Raw genomic sequence first — 16,111 nt, 5'->3', positions numbered from 1 at the left:
AAGACGAATAAAAATAAGAAATACAATTTTTGTACAACATTTTTATTTTCTCTGACACTTTTTTTTCCTACTGTGTTGCATAAAATATTAAACGAATTTTGTGTCTTAAGATAATTCATATAAATTCAAGTCAAAGTCAATCAATTCAAGACTCTTGACAAGACGAATAAAATAACATACAATTTTGTGCAGACTACACTTCTATTTGTCAGCCTCTCTCTTTCTTTCAGTAGTGGAAATTTAAATGTGAGATTCTGGAAACGAAATCTAAATTTAGCGGGAACTGTCGGGTCGGGAAGACAATTATTCTAAGCGGATAGCGGGAGCGGGTGGGTGCGGAATAGAACCTAGCGGGAGCGGGACTAAAAAAATTGTCCTGCGCACTGCGCACAGACCTCTAGTTCGAATCCCGACTCGAGGACCTTTCCTGATCCCAGCCTCCTTTTCTCTCTCCCACTTTGTTTTCTGTCAGTTCTGATCTGTCCTATCATAATAAAGGCAAAAATGCCAAAAATAAATCTTTAAAATTGTTTCTCTTTATGCTAAGTTCACAGCCACCCCACTCACAACTGCTGCTTCCATCTATTTTTTTTCTCTGGAAAGAACTGCATTTATTTAGCCGCAGAATGTCTTTACAAGCACATCAAACTGGCGACTTTTCAGATGCACACTCCAACTTCGCCTCAGCGCTAGGCGCGAGTCAAACGAGCGCGGAAAAGGTACAGGTGATGAGGAGCTTCAGTAAAACAACAGTGAACTACGGTCAGATGAGATGTTGTCAGGCCATATGTCAGTAAAAAGGAATTTTCCTGTCCTGTCAGCCATTATACTTTGCTGGTAGCCTGTATGATTTTATATTAAAGTGTGAATGAAACTACAAGCATGCATGTCAGATTCGCGTCACTTCAGCAGCGGCAGCTCTTAAAGTAATAGCATCCAAATTACCTAATAACCCAGCTGCTGTGGTGTCTGTTAATCAAAGAACAAAAAAACGAGGAAATAAATAACTTTTGTAGCTTTAAGGATTCATCTATATTTAGAATTCAGTTTTTAATAATTATTCAATTTCTGTATATTTCCTACTTGCTGAAGGGCACAGGTAAATATGACATTTATTATATTGGGTTTATGTGAAGATTGTTTTAAGTTAACTTAAATTAGAAGTTTTTTTTAAGTATAATAAATGTTAAAATTGATAGCGCTCAATTAGTGCTCTGGTGGCAGTGTTTTAACTTTTAAAACATTTTCATTTTTTAAAACATTAAAAACATCTGAAACATTTATCTTTCCTTCTGATTGTCATCAAACCCTAACAAAGTAACTCAATTAACCTAACAAAAGAGTGCTCAGTTTCCTCTTACAGTACAGTACAGTACAGTACAGTACAGTACAGAGGCTTCACCTGACAATTTATTATAATGGGTTTATGTGAAGATTGTTTTAAGTTCACTTAAATTAGAAGTTGTTGTTTTTTAAAGTCTAATAAATGTTAAGATTGATAGCTCTCAATTAAACTGTAATGTTGAATGGCTATAGTCAGTCACTGGTTAAATATTAGGAAAAAAAATTAAAATTTAATAGAGACATCACTAGTATTGGTATCAGTGATACTCACCTGGATTCCAGATTCAATTAAACAAATATTAAAAATATACTGTATTTATGTTGTTTCTAGATTAATTTGACAATTGAATGTGAAATTATTGGAATATAAAAGTATATTTAAAACTTTATTGTTAGGTGGGATTAATCACGATTAATTTCAGAAAAAAATGTGCGATTTATTAGTTAATTTTTTTAATCGATTGACAGCACTAATTTATAATTATTGATTTAAATTTGTTTGTCTGTCTTATGGTATTGAACTCTAATATTAGCTATTTATTAGCTTTGTCATATTTGAAAATAAATATCATCCTGTCAAGATCGGCCAGAATTTTAATACTGCTGCATCCATACACTGCACTGGACAAAAGTTTAGCAAATCTCAAAATAAATATCCATTATTTATATTATACATTATATTGTTGTGATGCTGCGTAAGTATGTGACGCATTTATAACTACTGATTTGAGTGTTGTATTTTTTTTTTAAGTATAGAGCTGTAATATCAGCCATTTATTGGTTATATATGAAAATAAATATCTTCTTATCAGGATCGGACAGAATTGCAATATTGCTGCATCAATATGCTACACAATACTGGACAAAAGTGAAGTGAAGCACCTGAATCTCTTTTTAACATGTTTGATGCAGTATGATATCAATGTGTATCATGTCACGAGGAAGGTCCACCACACACACTCTCCATCACCCGCCTGCTTTGCCACAGACACCCACACACAAACACACACACTCTTAAGGTGCGGTGCTGAATACCGTGTGTGCTGCTGTAAGTGACTGAGCTGTCTGAAAGCCTTCTGGCAGTAAGAGCAGGTGTAGGGCTTGGCACCACTGTGGATGCGGATGTGCTGGGCCAGGTAGCTAGTGTTAGTGAAGGATTTGGAGCAGTGCGGACACTGGTGAGCTTTCACCTCCGTGTGCGACTTGGAGTGCAGCTGCATGTCTGATTTATTGCAGAACGTCAAACCACACATCCTGCATCTACAGAAAGAAAAACACACACACACACACACACACACCAAGAGGACAGAGGGATGAGAGAAAAGGAAAATATGGGAGAAAACAAAGTACAAATGGAAACTGGACAAAGAGAAAAGGAAAGTTACAAGCCTGGTCCATCAATAGTGAAAGGAGAAACATGAGACACGACAAACAGGCGAGAAAGAGACAACACAGGCAGGAGGGTGAGAGACGAAGAGGTCAACAGAGAATGATCCAGAAGGAAATTGTAGACTCTAGGCTCCAGAAAAGAAAAACGAGAGAGAGAAGCCAGAAACGCCAGTGCAGATGGGCAATGAATGAGCGACAAAGAGGATGACAGGAGTGTGTGTGTGTGTGTGTGTAGTTGTGTGTAGCTGAGGCTGCACATGCTGTTGAAAAAGATAACACACTTTCTACTGAAGCACAGCAGACAAACACGCAGATATGCACATTGTGAAGCCTTGAAGCCAGGAGTGTGTGCGTGTGTGTGTGTGTCACCCGGGAGGGCAATGCATTGCTGCAGTATGAAAATGAAGTGGCTTAGGAATCCCTGCCTCTGTCTTTGCCTCTTCTAATAGATCGTAAGAAACACACACTGAGTGCATGCTGAGCCAATGTCCTTATGGAAAGCCCTACCTGTATGTTTTTCTACCCTCTTTCCCAGCATGCCCTTCTTCTGGAGACAGACTGTAAGGGTTGGCAGAATGATGCTGCAGAGAAAAGGAAAATCAGTCAAACAATTGTTACTTATATCTTAAAGGGATCATATGATGCGATTTCAATTTTTCCTTTCTCTTTGGAGTGTTACAAGCTCTTGGTGCATAAAGAAGAACTGTAAAGTTGCAAAGACTAAAGTCTCAAATCCAAAGAGATATTCTTTATAAAAGTTAAGAGTCAACCACGCCTACCTAAAATGGCTCGTTCTAACACGCCCCCACGTCTACGTCACGATGTGGGAAGATTTGCATAACGCCGCCCAAATGTTCACACAAAGAAAGAAGGCGTAACTTTTATTCTCGCTGTAGTATTGTTGTTGCGGCCGCCATGTTGTGATGGCGCTGTGTGTTTCGTTGTGAAAGCGAAACTACTTTGTTTGGTCTTCCAAAAGAGGACACGATCACAAATGCAGACATGGTTTTATGTTTACGCGGCGCGATGCAACGCAACGCGTAAAAAGACAGTATAAGTCATTATAATCCATAATCATGTCCCCACTGGATGCAACAAATGCCTCGTTTATAATGGGTTTTCATGTTTTTGTCTCGTCGCTCCAGCCGGGACACGGCATCACAGTATGGTAAGGGGCGTAACATTTCCGTCACACGCTTGAGGTATTCGGCCAATCACAACGCACTGGATAGCTGGCCAATCAGAGCACACCTCACTTTTCAGACCGATGAGCTTTGTAAGAATCGACACATTTCAGAAAGGTGGGGCATAGAGGAGAAACAATAATGTACAGTATGTGGAAAATAATGTGTTTTTTGAACCTTAAACCACATAAACACATTTCATTACACCAAATACACAAAATAATGTTCTTTTTAGCAGCATCATATGACCCCTTTAAGATTACTTTGCATATACATTACCATTCAAAAGTTTGTTAATCATCAAACGTGACAGAAAGACACGTATAATGATACACAATATTTATATTTCAAATAAATGCTTTTATCCAAAGCGACTAACAAATGAGGACAAAAGAAGCAATCAAAACCAACAAAACAGCAATAATATGTAAGTGCTATGACAAGTCTCAGTTATTCTAACGCAGTACACATAGCAAGGTTTTTTTATAATAAATAAAAAGAAACCAAGTAGATAGAATAGAAAAAGAATAGAGAATGCTAGTGTTAGAGGGTAAATTTTTGTTTTTAAATAAGTAAAAAGAAAACAAGTCGAAATAATTGAAAAAGGTTAGAGAACGCTAGTGTTAGAGGGTCATTATTTATAATAAATAAAAATAAAACAAGTAGTTCGAATAAAAATAGAATTGAGAGTGCAAGTGTTAGAGGGTCAAGCTTTTTTTATATAAATAAAAAGAAAACAAGTTGATAAAATAGAAATAGAATCGAGTGCTTGTGTTAGTGAGACAAGTGCAGAAAATTTCTATTCATTAAAGAAATGTATCAGCTTCCACAAAAACTGTTTTCAACACTGATAATAATGAGAAATGTTTCTTGAGCCCCAAATCCGCATATTAAAATGATTTCTGAAGAATCATGTGACACTGAAGATAGAAAATTCAGCTTTGCTGATTTATTCACGGGGTAAAAGTTGATTAATTCACTGGAATAAATTACATTTTAAAGTATATTAAAATGTATACATTTTAAATTGTAATAGTATTTCACAATTTTACTATTTCTACTGTTTTTGATCAACTAAATGCAGCCATAGTAAAAATAAAAACTTACAATAAAAAAAATAATCTTATCTGGGCTAATCACTAATACAGACTATGTCAATAAGGATTCCTCTATATGCATAGTTGTCATACCTGTCCTGAAAGACCCAAAATCAAGGGATCTGTCCCAGTAGGTGAGTCAACCAATGGGAGTGATTCTTTCTTCTTTCTGCCTCGTTTCGACGGTAACGGGATGATAACCGGTGAGCAGGGCACGGAGTAATTTTTCTTGTCTGGTGGAGTCATGCAAGAGTAAAATGCTTTAATTATGTGAGCCAAGACTGATGAGACAATAAGTGTACCTGTTCCTGTCTCAGGCATATTGCACACACAAAATTAGAGTGCAATAATGCCAAGCAACGCAGACAGAGATGTTTGTGAGCTCAGTTTGAACGGGGACCCATGAAGGTCGCTTGAAAAGCCGGGTACAAGTTTTACTTGTACAATATAATAATGATGATGATAATAAACATATCAAGCACCTTTCCTACAGATCAAGGCCACTTCACAAGAAAGAAAAAAACTGACAGAAATGGACAAGCGAAAATATAAAACATAAATACTGTAAATATCAGGACACAATACTGCGAAGAAAAAAAAAAAGATGTCAGAGCGGGTTGTGCCTGGGCAAATGATGAAAGTCATGGCTGCTGCTTCTTGTGAACACATTTGGCATAATTTTGATTGTACAATCAAAATGAAAAGAAGGAAATGCTAAAAAGCATTTAAATAGCAATATTGTGGCAAAAATCATACAGTGTGCATGTTAATGTTTATGTGAAATAAGGTGCATTACCAGTCTGGACTGTTATCATGGTGGTGGATGGATGTCCAGGAATAAGGGACGGAGCAGATGACACTGGAGACACCAGAGTGACCAAACCCGCTAGAAAGGGTGAGGCAGTGATGGAAGATTTATGAAAGTGAAAGAAAGTGCAAATAAACTAACCAGAGAAACCCCTGTAATCATTAGTGATTAATAATAAACACACGTATGGTACCTGCCGTCATGATGCCGGTAGGCGGTCCCGGCAACACTGTGATACTGTGTGAGGACTGAGACGGTTGTGCATGCTGCTGTTTTAGTGTCCTTGTCATTGTATCCATGGCACCCCCAGCAACCGCCACCACTGCTGTGGTGGGATAGTGGGCGGGGCCATGCGAGTAGGTGGGGCCTTTGTCCTGACCAAGCTGCTCTTTTACCTTATTGAGAAATACAACATTCTCAATCTAAAAGACAAAAACATTTGGCTTTTGGTTAATTGGTTAAAAACAACTGTAAAAAAAAAAGTTTGGGTTTGGTAAGAGTTTTTTTTTATTTTGTTAAAGAGGTCTTATATGTTCACTAAGGCTGCATTTATTTGATAAAAAATACAATTAAAAAAGTAAAATTGACATTTTTTACAATTTAACATTTTTTTTTACAATTTTAAACAACTTTTTGTATTTTTTAATATATTTAAAAAATATATGCTTTTTAAAAAAAATATATAAAATATAAAAATATATTTAAAAATATATTAATGCTAACACAGGCCAGGCATAAAATTCAAATGTGGACAGTTTAAATGTCTATATCAGTGTGCTTACCTGTCCCTGTACAGGGGACCAGAAATATGAAGAATTAAAATGGGAATCCTCCATCACCCCTGACACAAGAAAGTAAACATTTTGATAAGCAAAAACTGTGCACACACTATAACCGTTGACCTTTTAAAGTGAGAGGTTAAGGATAGGGACAGAGTTATACATTATACATTTAAATAAAAAAATAAAAAAATGTACCTGTGGGGGATATAATTTGACAAAAGATTCACAAAGAAAATAATAACAATAGTAAATGCACATTTTTACTAATAAACACTTTCAATAACACAATTATATATGGAATTGGACAATATGACTTGTGCAGGAAGAGCTGGGTACTGTTTCATAAAACAAGTTTACCAAATAAGCCAGGTTTATTTCAGTTAGTCTGACTTCTTGTCAGTTGATTTAGTTCAAAATAAGTCAGACTAACTGAAATAAGCCTGGTTTATTTGGTAAACCTTTTTTATGAAACTGGTGTCCATCCTACGTTTATTTATGGTCAACACCGGAACAAATAAATCATCCATTTCGCATTAGCTAGTTGCTATAAAGCCCTCATACGTGACTGTAATACACTTCATATGACAGAACCATCATCGCTCGTGAGTCTCTGTGTTTAGGTTATATTGTTACAGATAGCGTCTTCATAGTAACTTAGCTCTTGTGTTTATCTGGGTGCAATGTATCATTTTGTTGTAGAAAAGAGAATGTGCTTTGCTTAATTCTTTATTAAAAACAATGCACTGTAAAATCATGTTTTTTGATTACATTAAAAATGTTCAAATATTTATTTACAAATAACCCATCCCATCTAAATATCTGCACATGACAGGCTGCGGCGAATCTGCTGAACGATAACGAAGGCGGACCTGCAGCCCACAGCATGACGCGTTCACGCTACTGCCTGCTAAAATAAAAAAAGGAAAGGCGAAAAACGATTGAAAAAAACAGAACAAGAAGGGAAAAAACGTCGACGCTGGGACCGAGGCGGTTTTACGCAGACTTCCGGCGACAGCAGCGCCAGCGGCTCACATCAACAGCCAAAAACAAGCTTCAAAGTGAAAAATAAAGACCGATTACCAGCTCTCAAGACTTTTACTTCGCCCGCCGGGGATTTCCTCCGATCGGGGTAGTTTGCGAAGTCTTTCCGAACCCACCCAATTGAAGAATTTCAATTAGTTTTTTTTTATTTATTTTTTTTCCTTCTATTTTTTTCTTCTTCTTACGGAGTTAGCCGAACTGTCTACATAGCACTTCCTCCCGAGCTGTGCGATTGCTGCCCGTGCGTCCTGACGTCATTTCCGTTTAGTAAGGTCAAACATGTCCAGGAAAATAGTTTTAGGACAGGGCTGTCCAAACTCGGTCCTGGAGGGCCGGTGTCCTGCAGAGTTTAGCTCCAACCCGAATTAAACACACCTGAACTAGCTAATCAAGCTCTTAACTAGGCATACTAGAAACTTCCAGTCAGGTGTGTTGAGGCAAGTTGGAGCTAAACTCTGCAGGACACCGGCCCTCCAGGACCGAGTTTGGACAGCCCTGTTTTAGGATGTTAATTATTCTCTTTAACTAAAATACACAATTTTATCTTATGAAAACACAGATTTAGATGTTGAATTTATTGTTAGTGAAATTTCATATTGTTAAGAAAAAATTTGCACACATACACAAGGTCCAGATTTTTCGTTTAGTTTTTCGCTTAAATATTACTTTTAGTAATTTAATTACTAGATGTAATTTAAAAAAAATATGATTTTTTTTTTCTAAGGTTTCCATTTTTCACTACAAATGCATGTTTCCAAATTTAATGATAGATATATACTACACAACAATGTATGTCCAACCAAGAACCTGCGGCTTTCCCCTGTCTCGATTAAATGTGAATGGGAAGTGTACAAGGTTTCAATAGCCAGGGAAATATCAGGGAATTTTAAAATAGTATGAAAATCTAATAAAATGGCATGAAAATTGTATTGCAAGTGTCGAAATGGAATTTATATATCATAAAATCGAATCCTCAGTTAAGTTGCCATAAGTACTATGGACATCTACGACGTATTGAATTCTGTTTTATATTTGAATTTAGGCCTACGTACACAAATATTTTTCATTTCATTTGAACATTTTTGTTTATTATTATGTCTGATTATGCTTTTCATTACGTATGCTATGTGACACTTTAGTTACTGTTGTATTTATTTTTTTTATTACACTGTACTAGGAGCATGCAAATAAAAGAGAACAAACGAAAAGCGTTCTCCTAAATCCACGCGATGTCGCCAGAGAGATTCACAGACATGTTTCCTTCAGATGAGGTCACTTCTTACAGCCGTTGATTTCCGGCTGATGAGGTTTGCGTACACGTACACAGTATCCGTGAGTGTAGTCTGGAGTAGAGCAACAACAAATCAGTTAACCCTTGTCTACAGTATCAACCGTGGATTCACTTCATATAAAACATCGATGAAAGCATGCACGTCTAAAAAAGAGCTCAGTGACTAGTCGAAGAATCCTTGCAGTTTGAATTCCATCGGCACTGAGTTTGTGTTTACACTGAAGTCAGATGGGGGAGGTGAGGAAACTCCAAAAGAAGTTAAGGCAAATTGAAAACTTGGAGATCAAAATTTCCCTCACTCCCGAGGAAAAAATAAAGGTACAGAATTATCATGCTCTTATTCACTCACTTGAGAACAGTGCAGATTTTTTGCACATTGAATCTTTAATAGAGACCATGTATGTTCAGTTCAGATCACATAAAAAGATCACTCGGGAATGATTCACTAAATAGAAATAATTTTAAGGAGAACTAAGGTATCCAGTTAAACCATAACTGAAATTTGTCTTTTATGATTATCACACATCACTCTTTGTAGGTCTCAAAGAAGGCGGAGCTTCGCTCCAGATTGGAAAGGTACAGAATTATCATGCTCTTATTCACTCACTTGAGAACAGTGCAGATTTTTTGCACATTGAATCTTTAATAGAGACCATGTATGTTCAGTTCAGATCACATAAAAAGATCACTCGGGAATGATTCACTAAATAGAAATAATTTTAAGGAGAACTAAGGTATCCAGTTAAACCATAACTGAAATTTGTCTTTTATGATTATCACACATCACTCTTTGTAGGTCTCAAAGAGCTTCGCTCCAGATTGGCCGAGCTTCTGCTGCAGCATTCTGGCCCCCAGCAAACTCAAGGAATTGTGGGAAAGGAGAAGGATAAAATGAAAAGACAAGTGTAAGAATGAGCGACTAGATGTAGAAGGAGAGAGAGCGAGACGGCCAGGGCGCGTAAGATTAAACTCTAGACCTCTGCCCATGGCTAGTCTTCCGCTCTCTGGCGTCTAGGCAGTATTGATTCATCATATTTCTTTAAAAAAACTATCCTTGAACTCCCACACCCGGACTTTCTGTCTCACACATTGTTATTTAATAATATACTTGTTACAACAAAGGTATAACAAGACAAGCAGTGTTTGTTTAACACCTATGGACAGGCATGAGAATAATTCACAGTGATATTTTTGTGCTTGATGTTTATTTTTCATGATAGCGAGGAGGTCACAGAGCAACTTGTTGCCTGTCGTCCTGCGCTGAAGATTGCTCGAGAGGAGAGACAAGAGAATGAAAGAATCGATGGAAGCCAGACAGATGGCAGAGGAGAAACGCATCTCCCCGTCAGCCCCAGTGCAGAAGAACAAGAAGGTCAAATTAGTGCACTAATCACACACACAATTACAGTTACTCGCACAGATGTTGATTACAAGACTGCTTGTCTTTCACAGGAAGTTCTGCCTTATGGCTGTCTCATGCGATGATATAACAGATGGTTAGTTTATCAGCATTCATGGGAGAGGAAAAAAACATGACCTCAGTTTATATGAAACCGTTTGTTTGTCTTCATACGCTGCAGATGCCGAGTTCAAATCTCGCAAACAAACTTGGGAAAAGGCCAAGTTTCATCTCAGAACTCTGGAGGGTCATAGTGACATCATCACCTGTGCGGTCGCCGTCGACAATCTTGTGATTTCTGGCAGGTACCGGAAAAAGTCAACAGTTTATGACTGACTGACTGTGAAATTGCTGACGTATCCGTTAACGCCTCTCTTCTCTGCTCTTCACCTACTGTTTCTTCCAATTTAAGTCGAGATACAACAGTTAAAGTGTGGCACGTTCCCACGGCAACGGAACAGCGCAATTTGGGAGGTCACAGCGGTGGAGTCACCTGTCTCAGTGCACCACCTCCAGAGTACTGCAGGAGATTGGGTACACATACACACACACACAGACTCACACTCTCTCAAGCCTGGGAAAGTAAAGAATAATTGATCCTGATGACGGGGCCAGCCGGCTGATACAGATGTACAGATTGTTCACTCATCCTTCATGCTCTCTCTTTTCTCTCACCTCTTTTGTTCCAGCTACTTATGCCCTCTTCCCCATCTGTCCCTTTTGCTCTCCATCACTCCTTGTCTTGCTGTTTTGACAGTGCATTTGTTCTTCACATCCTTTGTCCTTCGTTCTCAATTTTCTCTGCAGTCACTTGTTCTTGTTTTCTGTCTTCAACTTTCATTCTCTTGATCTGTTTTTCCACAGCACGTGTATTTGACTTGGCTGAAAAGGAAAGATTTGTTCTAAGTGGTTCCACAGACTGTTGTGTGAGAATTTGGGCTTTGAGCTCGGGTGAGTCTTTCTCTCTCACACACACACACACACACACACACACATTTTATTATTTTATTTGGATCCACAAGACAAGCAACAGAAACGGAATCCAAATACCTTGGGAAGTCAGTTTGCAAGATGACAGGTACACATGGCTAACATACATTCACAAGTCCTTATATTTATCTTTATAGTTGTTATAAGGCACATTGTAAAAAGTAGTAGCCTTAAGTCAGCCATATCAAAATGCACTCACTTCCCTGCATTAACGCTGGCAGTTACAACGGGTGCTGCTAGAAATTCATGCGGGTGTGCGGAAAGCCCAAATGCACTCCGCTGCGGCCATGACACACACACACACACACACGAATGTGTGGCCTCAGCAGTCATTTTCAAATGAAGGTTGAGCAGCTTAAGAATTATGAATGTCCTTTAAATTATAAGGTAGAACTGTTGAATACTAATTTGATTATAAGGAGGAATGCAAATACAAAACTATTTAATATATCAGACTTGAAATGAATTCTCGTCTGAAGTTCTGTAGATCATAGCAAAACGTTTTTAACATTGATAATAATCCGAAATGTTTCTTGAGCACCAAATCAGCATATTAGAATGATTTAATAAAAAAAAAATATACATATCTATATATATTAAAAATGGAAAACGGTTATTTTAAATTGTGATATTTCACAGTATTCATGTTTTACTGTATTTTTGATTAAATAAATGCAGTCTTGGCGAGCAAAAAATACTTCTTTCAAAAACATAAAAAAATCTTACCTATCTCATACTTTTGTATGGTAGGTTATTATAAATATATGCTTATTTTTATTATCTAAAACTGCCATTTCACAAACTAGTACAGACAAAAATATCACAAGAATATCAAATTGTAATATAATCATATTTGTTATTAGTCATTACTAAAATAATAATAATTCATTACATTTATATAGCGCTTTTCTAGGCACTCAAAGCGCTTTACATTGTCAGGGGGTATCTCCTCATCCACCACCAGTGTGCAGCATCCACCTGGATGATGCGACGGCAGCCATAGTGCGCCAGAACGCCCACCACACACCAGCTTATTGGGGGAGAGGAGACAGAGTGATGAAGCCAATTTGCAGATATGGGGATTGTTAGGAGGCCATGATGATCAGAGGCCAATGGGCAAATTTGCCCAGGATGCCGAGGTCACACCTCTACTATTTTCGAAAGGGATTTTTAATGACCACAGAGAGTCAGGACCTCGGGTTTAACGTCTCATCCAAAGGACGGTGCTTGTTGACAGTAAAGTGTCCCCGTCACTATACTGGGGCGTTAGGACCCACACAGACCACAGGGTGAGCACCCCCTGCTGGCCTCACTAACACCTCTTCCAGCTGTGTGGCTATAGTGTATTACATATTTGTTATATACAAATTATATCAAATTCCAATTCAACATCCTGTGATGTGTGAGCAATGTGATTGAAATTCACACTCATTAATCAAAAGGATGCCAATTTTCAAAATTCTGAATTTTGCCAAATCCTGCTTAAAATGTAATGTAGCATTAGAAATGTATTGTCAAATTAAAAGTATCCATTTTAAACTATTTTTAAAATTGAAATGGTAAAGGATAGAGAGTGTACAGTAGATGTGCTGTTGTTCTGAGCGTCCATTATCTGAATCTCAGTCATTATATAACTGATGGAGAGGGTACTACTCACTCTTTTTTTGGACACCACAGCTTTTTTCGTCCCCTGCCGATGAGGGTGAATTAAACTCAAGTGTGTTTGGGGTTTGCATCACGTTGTTATTCCTGCAGGTCAGTGCGTCAAATCCATCTACACATTCAATGCAGTCTCAAGCCTGTGCTTCATTCCTGAAGGAGAGGGCTTCATTGTTACAGGTTCAGGTAGGTATCCGTGTTTGTGAGAGTGAGGTTGAGTTGACCATGCCTTGCATCAGTCTCGACATATCAGGTGTGTCTGAGGCTCAGTGTTATTGATCTTACACTAGACGCTGGGAAGCTGCAGGTGTGGAGCTGGAGCTCGCTGGAGAACTGTCAGTCAGAGAACGCACACCTGGACGCAGTCACCACACTACAGGTGGGCGAGTACCATGGCAACAGAACTGTGCTGGCATCTAGAACTTTCCGAGTCTGCCCTTTAGAGCAGCACATGTTTAAAAAAAAAAAGATTGTGCCTCCGCTCAAAGCTGAAGTGTTGCCTGTAGAGGAATCCCTTGAGAGCAGTTTTCTCCTCGCGATCTTTAAACACAGTCTAAAGTTCACAGAGATGTACAAGCTATTAAATGCCAACATTTAATGCAATCTCTGTCTCTTTTTAGTTAGTGATTTATGACTTTTGTGAAATGAAACTGAGCAGAGCAATATAATATAAAGAAATCAATAGATACCCTGCTGGCCTCACTAACACCTCTTCCAGCTGTGTGGCTATAGTGTATTACATATTTGTTATATACAAATTATATCAAATTCCAATTCAACATCCTGTGATGTGTGAGCAATGTGATTGAAATTCACACTCATTAATCAAAAGGATGCCAATTTTCAAAATTCTGAATTTTGCCAAATCCTGCTTAAAATGTAATGTAGCATTAGAAATGTATTGTCAAATTAAAAGTATCCATTTTAAACTATTTTTAAAATTGAAATGGTAAAGGATAGAGAGTGTACAGTAGATGTGCTGTTGTTCTGAGCGTCCATTATCTGAATCTCAGTCATTATATAACTGATGGAGAGGGTACTACTCACTCTTTTTTTGGACACCACAGCTTTTTTCGTCCCCTGCCGATGAGGGTGAATTAAACTCAAGTGTGTTTGGGGTTTGCATCACGTTGTTATTCCTGCAGGTCAGTGCGTCAAATCCATCTACACATTCAATGCAGTCTCAAGCCTGTGCTTCATTCCTGAAGGAGAGGGCTTCATTGTTACAGGTTCAGGTAGGTATCCGTGTTTGTGAGAGTGAGGTTGAGTTGACCATGCCTTGCATCAGTCTCGACATATCAGGTGTGTCTGAGGCTCAGTGTTATTGATCTTACACTAGACGCTGGGAAGCTGCAGGTGTGGAGCTGGAGCTCGCTGGAGAACTGTCAGTCAGAGAACGCACACCTGGACGCAGTCACCACACTACAGGTGGGCGAGTACCATGGCAACAGAACTGTGCTGGCATCTAGAACTTTCCGAGTCTGCCCTTTAGAGCAGCACATGTTTAAAAAAAAAAAGATTGTGCCTCCGCTCAAAGCTGAAGTGTTGCCTGTAGAGGAATCCCTTGAGAGCAGTTTTCTCCTCGCGATCTTTAAACACAGTCTAAAGTTCACAGAGATGTACAAGCTATTAAATGCCAACATTTAATGCAATCTCTGTCTCTTTTTATGACTTTTGTGAAATGAAACTGAGCAGAGCAATATAATATAAAGAAATCAATAGATACAGAATAGAAGTAAATAAATCATGTAGCAATTGAGATAAGACATAGGTTGTGATAAGAAAAAGAATACTCTAGCATCAAACAGAGGTGACTCTCTTTCCATATTTAATACTGTTAGTTGGCACGGGTTGTCATGGAAACAAAGTGGCATTTACCCTTCATTCTCTCCACAGTCCCAGGGTCCTCTGCTGTTCAGCGGCTCCGCAGAGGGATGTGTGTGTGTGTGGGAGGTGTCCGATGAACGGACGGAGCCCCTCCACAGGTTGCACGTCTGGGGGCCAGAAGTCACAGGGTGTGGTGGGGATGACGGGAGGCTGATTCTGAGCCCCCGCGGTGACCGTGTGTTCCTCTCTTGTGGAAAGGCCAGCATACGAATCCTAAATTGGAGAACAGGTAATATATTGAATGTATTTTTATCTAAGTTTAATATGAATTAGGATTATATTTATTAATTTAATAATTAGTTTATATATATACAGGTGCATCTCAAAAAATTTGAATATTGTGAAAAAGTTCGTTTTTTTTTGGTAACTTATTTCAAAAAGTGAACTTTTCATATATTCTAGATTCATTAGATGTAAAGTAAAACATTTCAAAAGTATTTTTGTTTTGTTTTAATTTTGATGATTAGAGCTTACAGCTCATGAAAGTCAAAAATCCAGTATCTCAAAATATTAGAATATTTACATTTGAGTTTCATTAAATGACCATCCCTACAGTATAAATTCCAGGTATCTCTTGTTCTTTGAATCCACAATAATGGGGAAGACTGCTGACTTGGCAATGGTCCAGAAGACAATCACTGACACCCTCCACAAAGAGGGTAAGTCACAGAAGATCATTACTGAAAGGGGTGGCTGTTCACAGAGTGCTGTATCAAAGGATATTAAATGCAAAGTTGACTGGAAGGAAGAAATTGGGTAGGAAAAGGTGCACAAGCAACAGGGATGACCGCAAGCTTGAGAATACTGTCAAGCAAAGCCGATTCAAACACTTGGGAGTGGACTGAAGCTGGAGTCAGTGCATCAAGAGTAACCACGCTCAGATATTTTCAGGAAAAGGGCTACCAAGCCACTTCTGAAACAGAAACAACGTCAGAAGCATCTTACCTTGGCTAAGGAGAAAAAGAACTGGACTGTTGCTCAGTGCTCCAAAGTCCTCTTTTCAGATATTGTATTTCATTTGGAAATCAAGGTCTGGAGTCTGGAAGAAGACTGGAGAGGCACAGAATCCAATCTGCTTGAAGTCCAGTGTGAAGTTTCTGAAGTCAGTGATGATTTGGGCTGCCGTGACATCTGCTGGTGTTGGTCCATTGTGTTTTATCAAGTCCAAAGTCAATGCAGCCATCTACCAGGAGATTTTGGAGCACTTTATGCTTCCATCTGCTGACAAGCTTTATGGAGA

The 16,111-nt window shown here is 38.3% G+C and overlaps 2 protein-coding genes across 10 annotated transcripts in view; one reads left to right on the top strand and one right to left on the bottom strand.

Moving 5' to 3' along the window:
• LOC107700169 (zinc finger protein 384-like) overlaps positions 1-7,950 on the bottom strand; it is a 14,208-nt gene extending 6,258 nt beyond the window's left edge. Inside the window, exons 1-7 of one of the 4 annotated variants that reach the window (XM_016501713.1) lie at positions 7,685-7,950; positions 6,605-6,663; positions 6,016-6,244; positions 5,811-5,900; positions 5,108-5,247; positions 3,241-3,314; positions 2,380-2,604 (exon numbers count right to left, since the gene is read on the bottom strand). In XM_016501713.1, the coding sequence (XP_016357199.1) occupies positions 2,380-2,604; positions 3,241-3,314; positions 5,108-5,247; positions 5,811-5,900; positions 6,016-6,244; positions 6,605-6,658 (812 nt within the window). In that variant the 5' untranslated portion in view covers positions 6,659-6,663; positions 7,685-7,950. The remainder of the gene's footprint in view (positions 1-2,379; positions 2,605-3,240; positions 3,315-5,107; positions 5,248-5,810; positions 5,901-6,015; positions 6,245-6,604; positions 6,664-7,684) is intronic. The other 3 variants (XM_016501714.1, XM_016501715.1, XM_016501716.1) reach the window with 3 other exon arrangements.
• A 904-nt stretch (positions 7,951-8,854) lies between these two features.
• The window catches only part of LOC107700166 (lissencephaly-1 homolog), a 22,489-nt gene continuing 15,232 nt past the window's right edge, over positions 8,855-16,111 (top strand). For 5 of the 6 annotated variants that reach the window (XR_001635523.1, XM_016501710.1, XM_016501708.1 and 2 more), the window contains exons 1-10: positions 8,855-9,254; positions 9,475-9,503; positions 9,755-9,841; positions 10,157-10,308; positions 10,517-10,640; positions 10,748-10,869; positions 11,200-11,286; positions 13,081-13,170; positions 13,275-13,363; positions 14,881-15,100. Coding sequence is in view for 5 of the 6 variants with exons in the window: in XM_016501710.1 (XP_016357196.1) it covers positions 9,165-9,254; positions 9,475-9,503; positions 9,755-9,841; positions 10,157-10,308; positions 10,517-10,640; positions 10,748-10,869; positions 11,200-11,286; positions 13,081-13,170; positions 13,275-13,363; positions 14,881-15,100 (1,090 nt within the window). In the remaining variant the exon portion in view is untranslated. Of the gene's footprint in view, positions 9,255-9,474; positions 9,504-9,740; positions 9,842-10,156; positions 10,309-10,516; positions 10,641-10,747; positions 10,870-11,199; positions 11,287-13,080; positions 13,171-13,274; positions 13,364-14,880; positions 15,101-16,111 lie in introns of all 6 variants that reach the window. The other variant, XM_016501707.1, reaches the window with a different exon arrangement.

This window comes from Sinocyclocheilus anshuiensis, unplaced genomic scaffold, assembly GCF_001515605.1.
Source record: "Sinocyclocheilus anshuiensis isolate Anshui unplaced genomic scaffold, SAMN03320099.WGS_v1.1 scaffold955, whole genome shotgun sequence".
In the NCBI taxonomy this organism is placed as follows: Eukaryota; Metazoa; Chordata; class Actinopteri; order Cypriniformes; family Cyprinidae; genus Sinocyclocheilus; species Sinocyclocheilus anshuiensis.
This window is presented reverse-complemented; position numbering and strand designations above follow the sequence as displayed.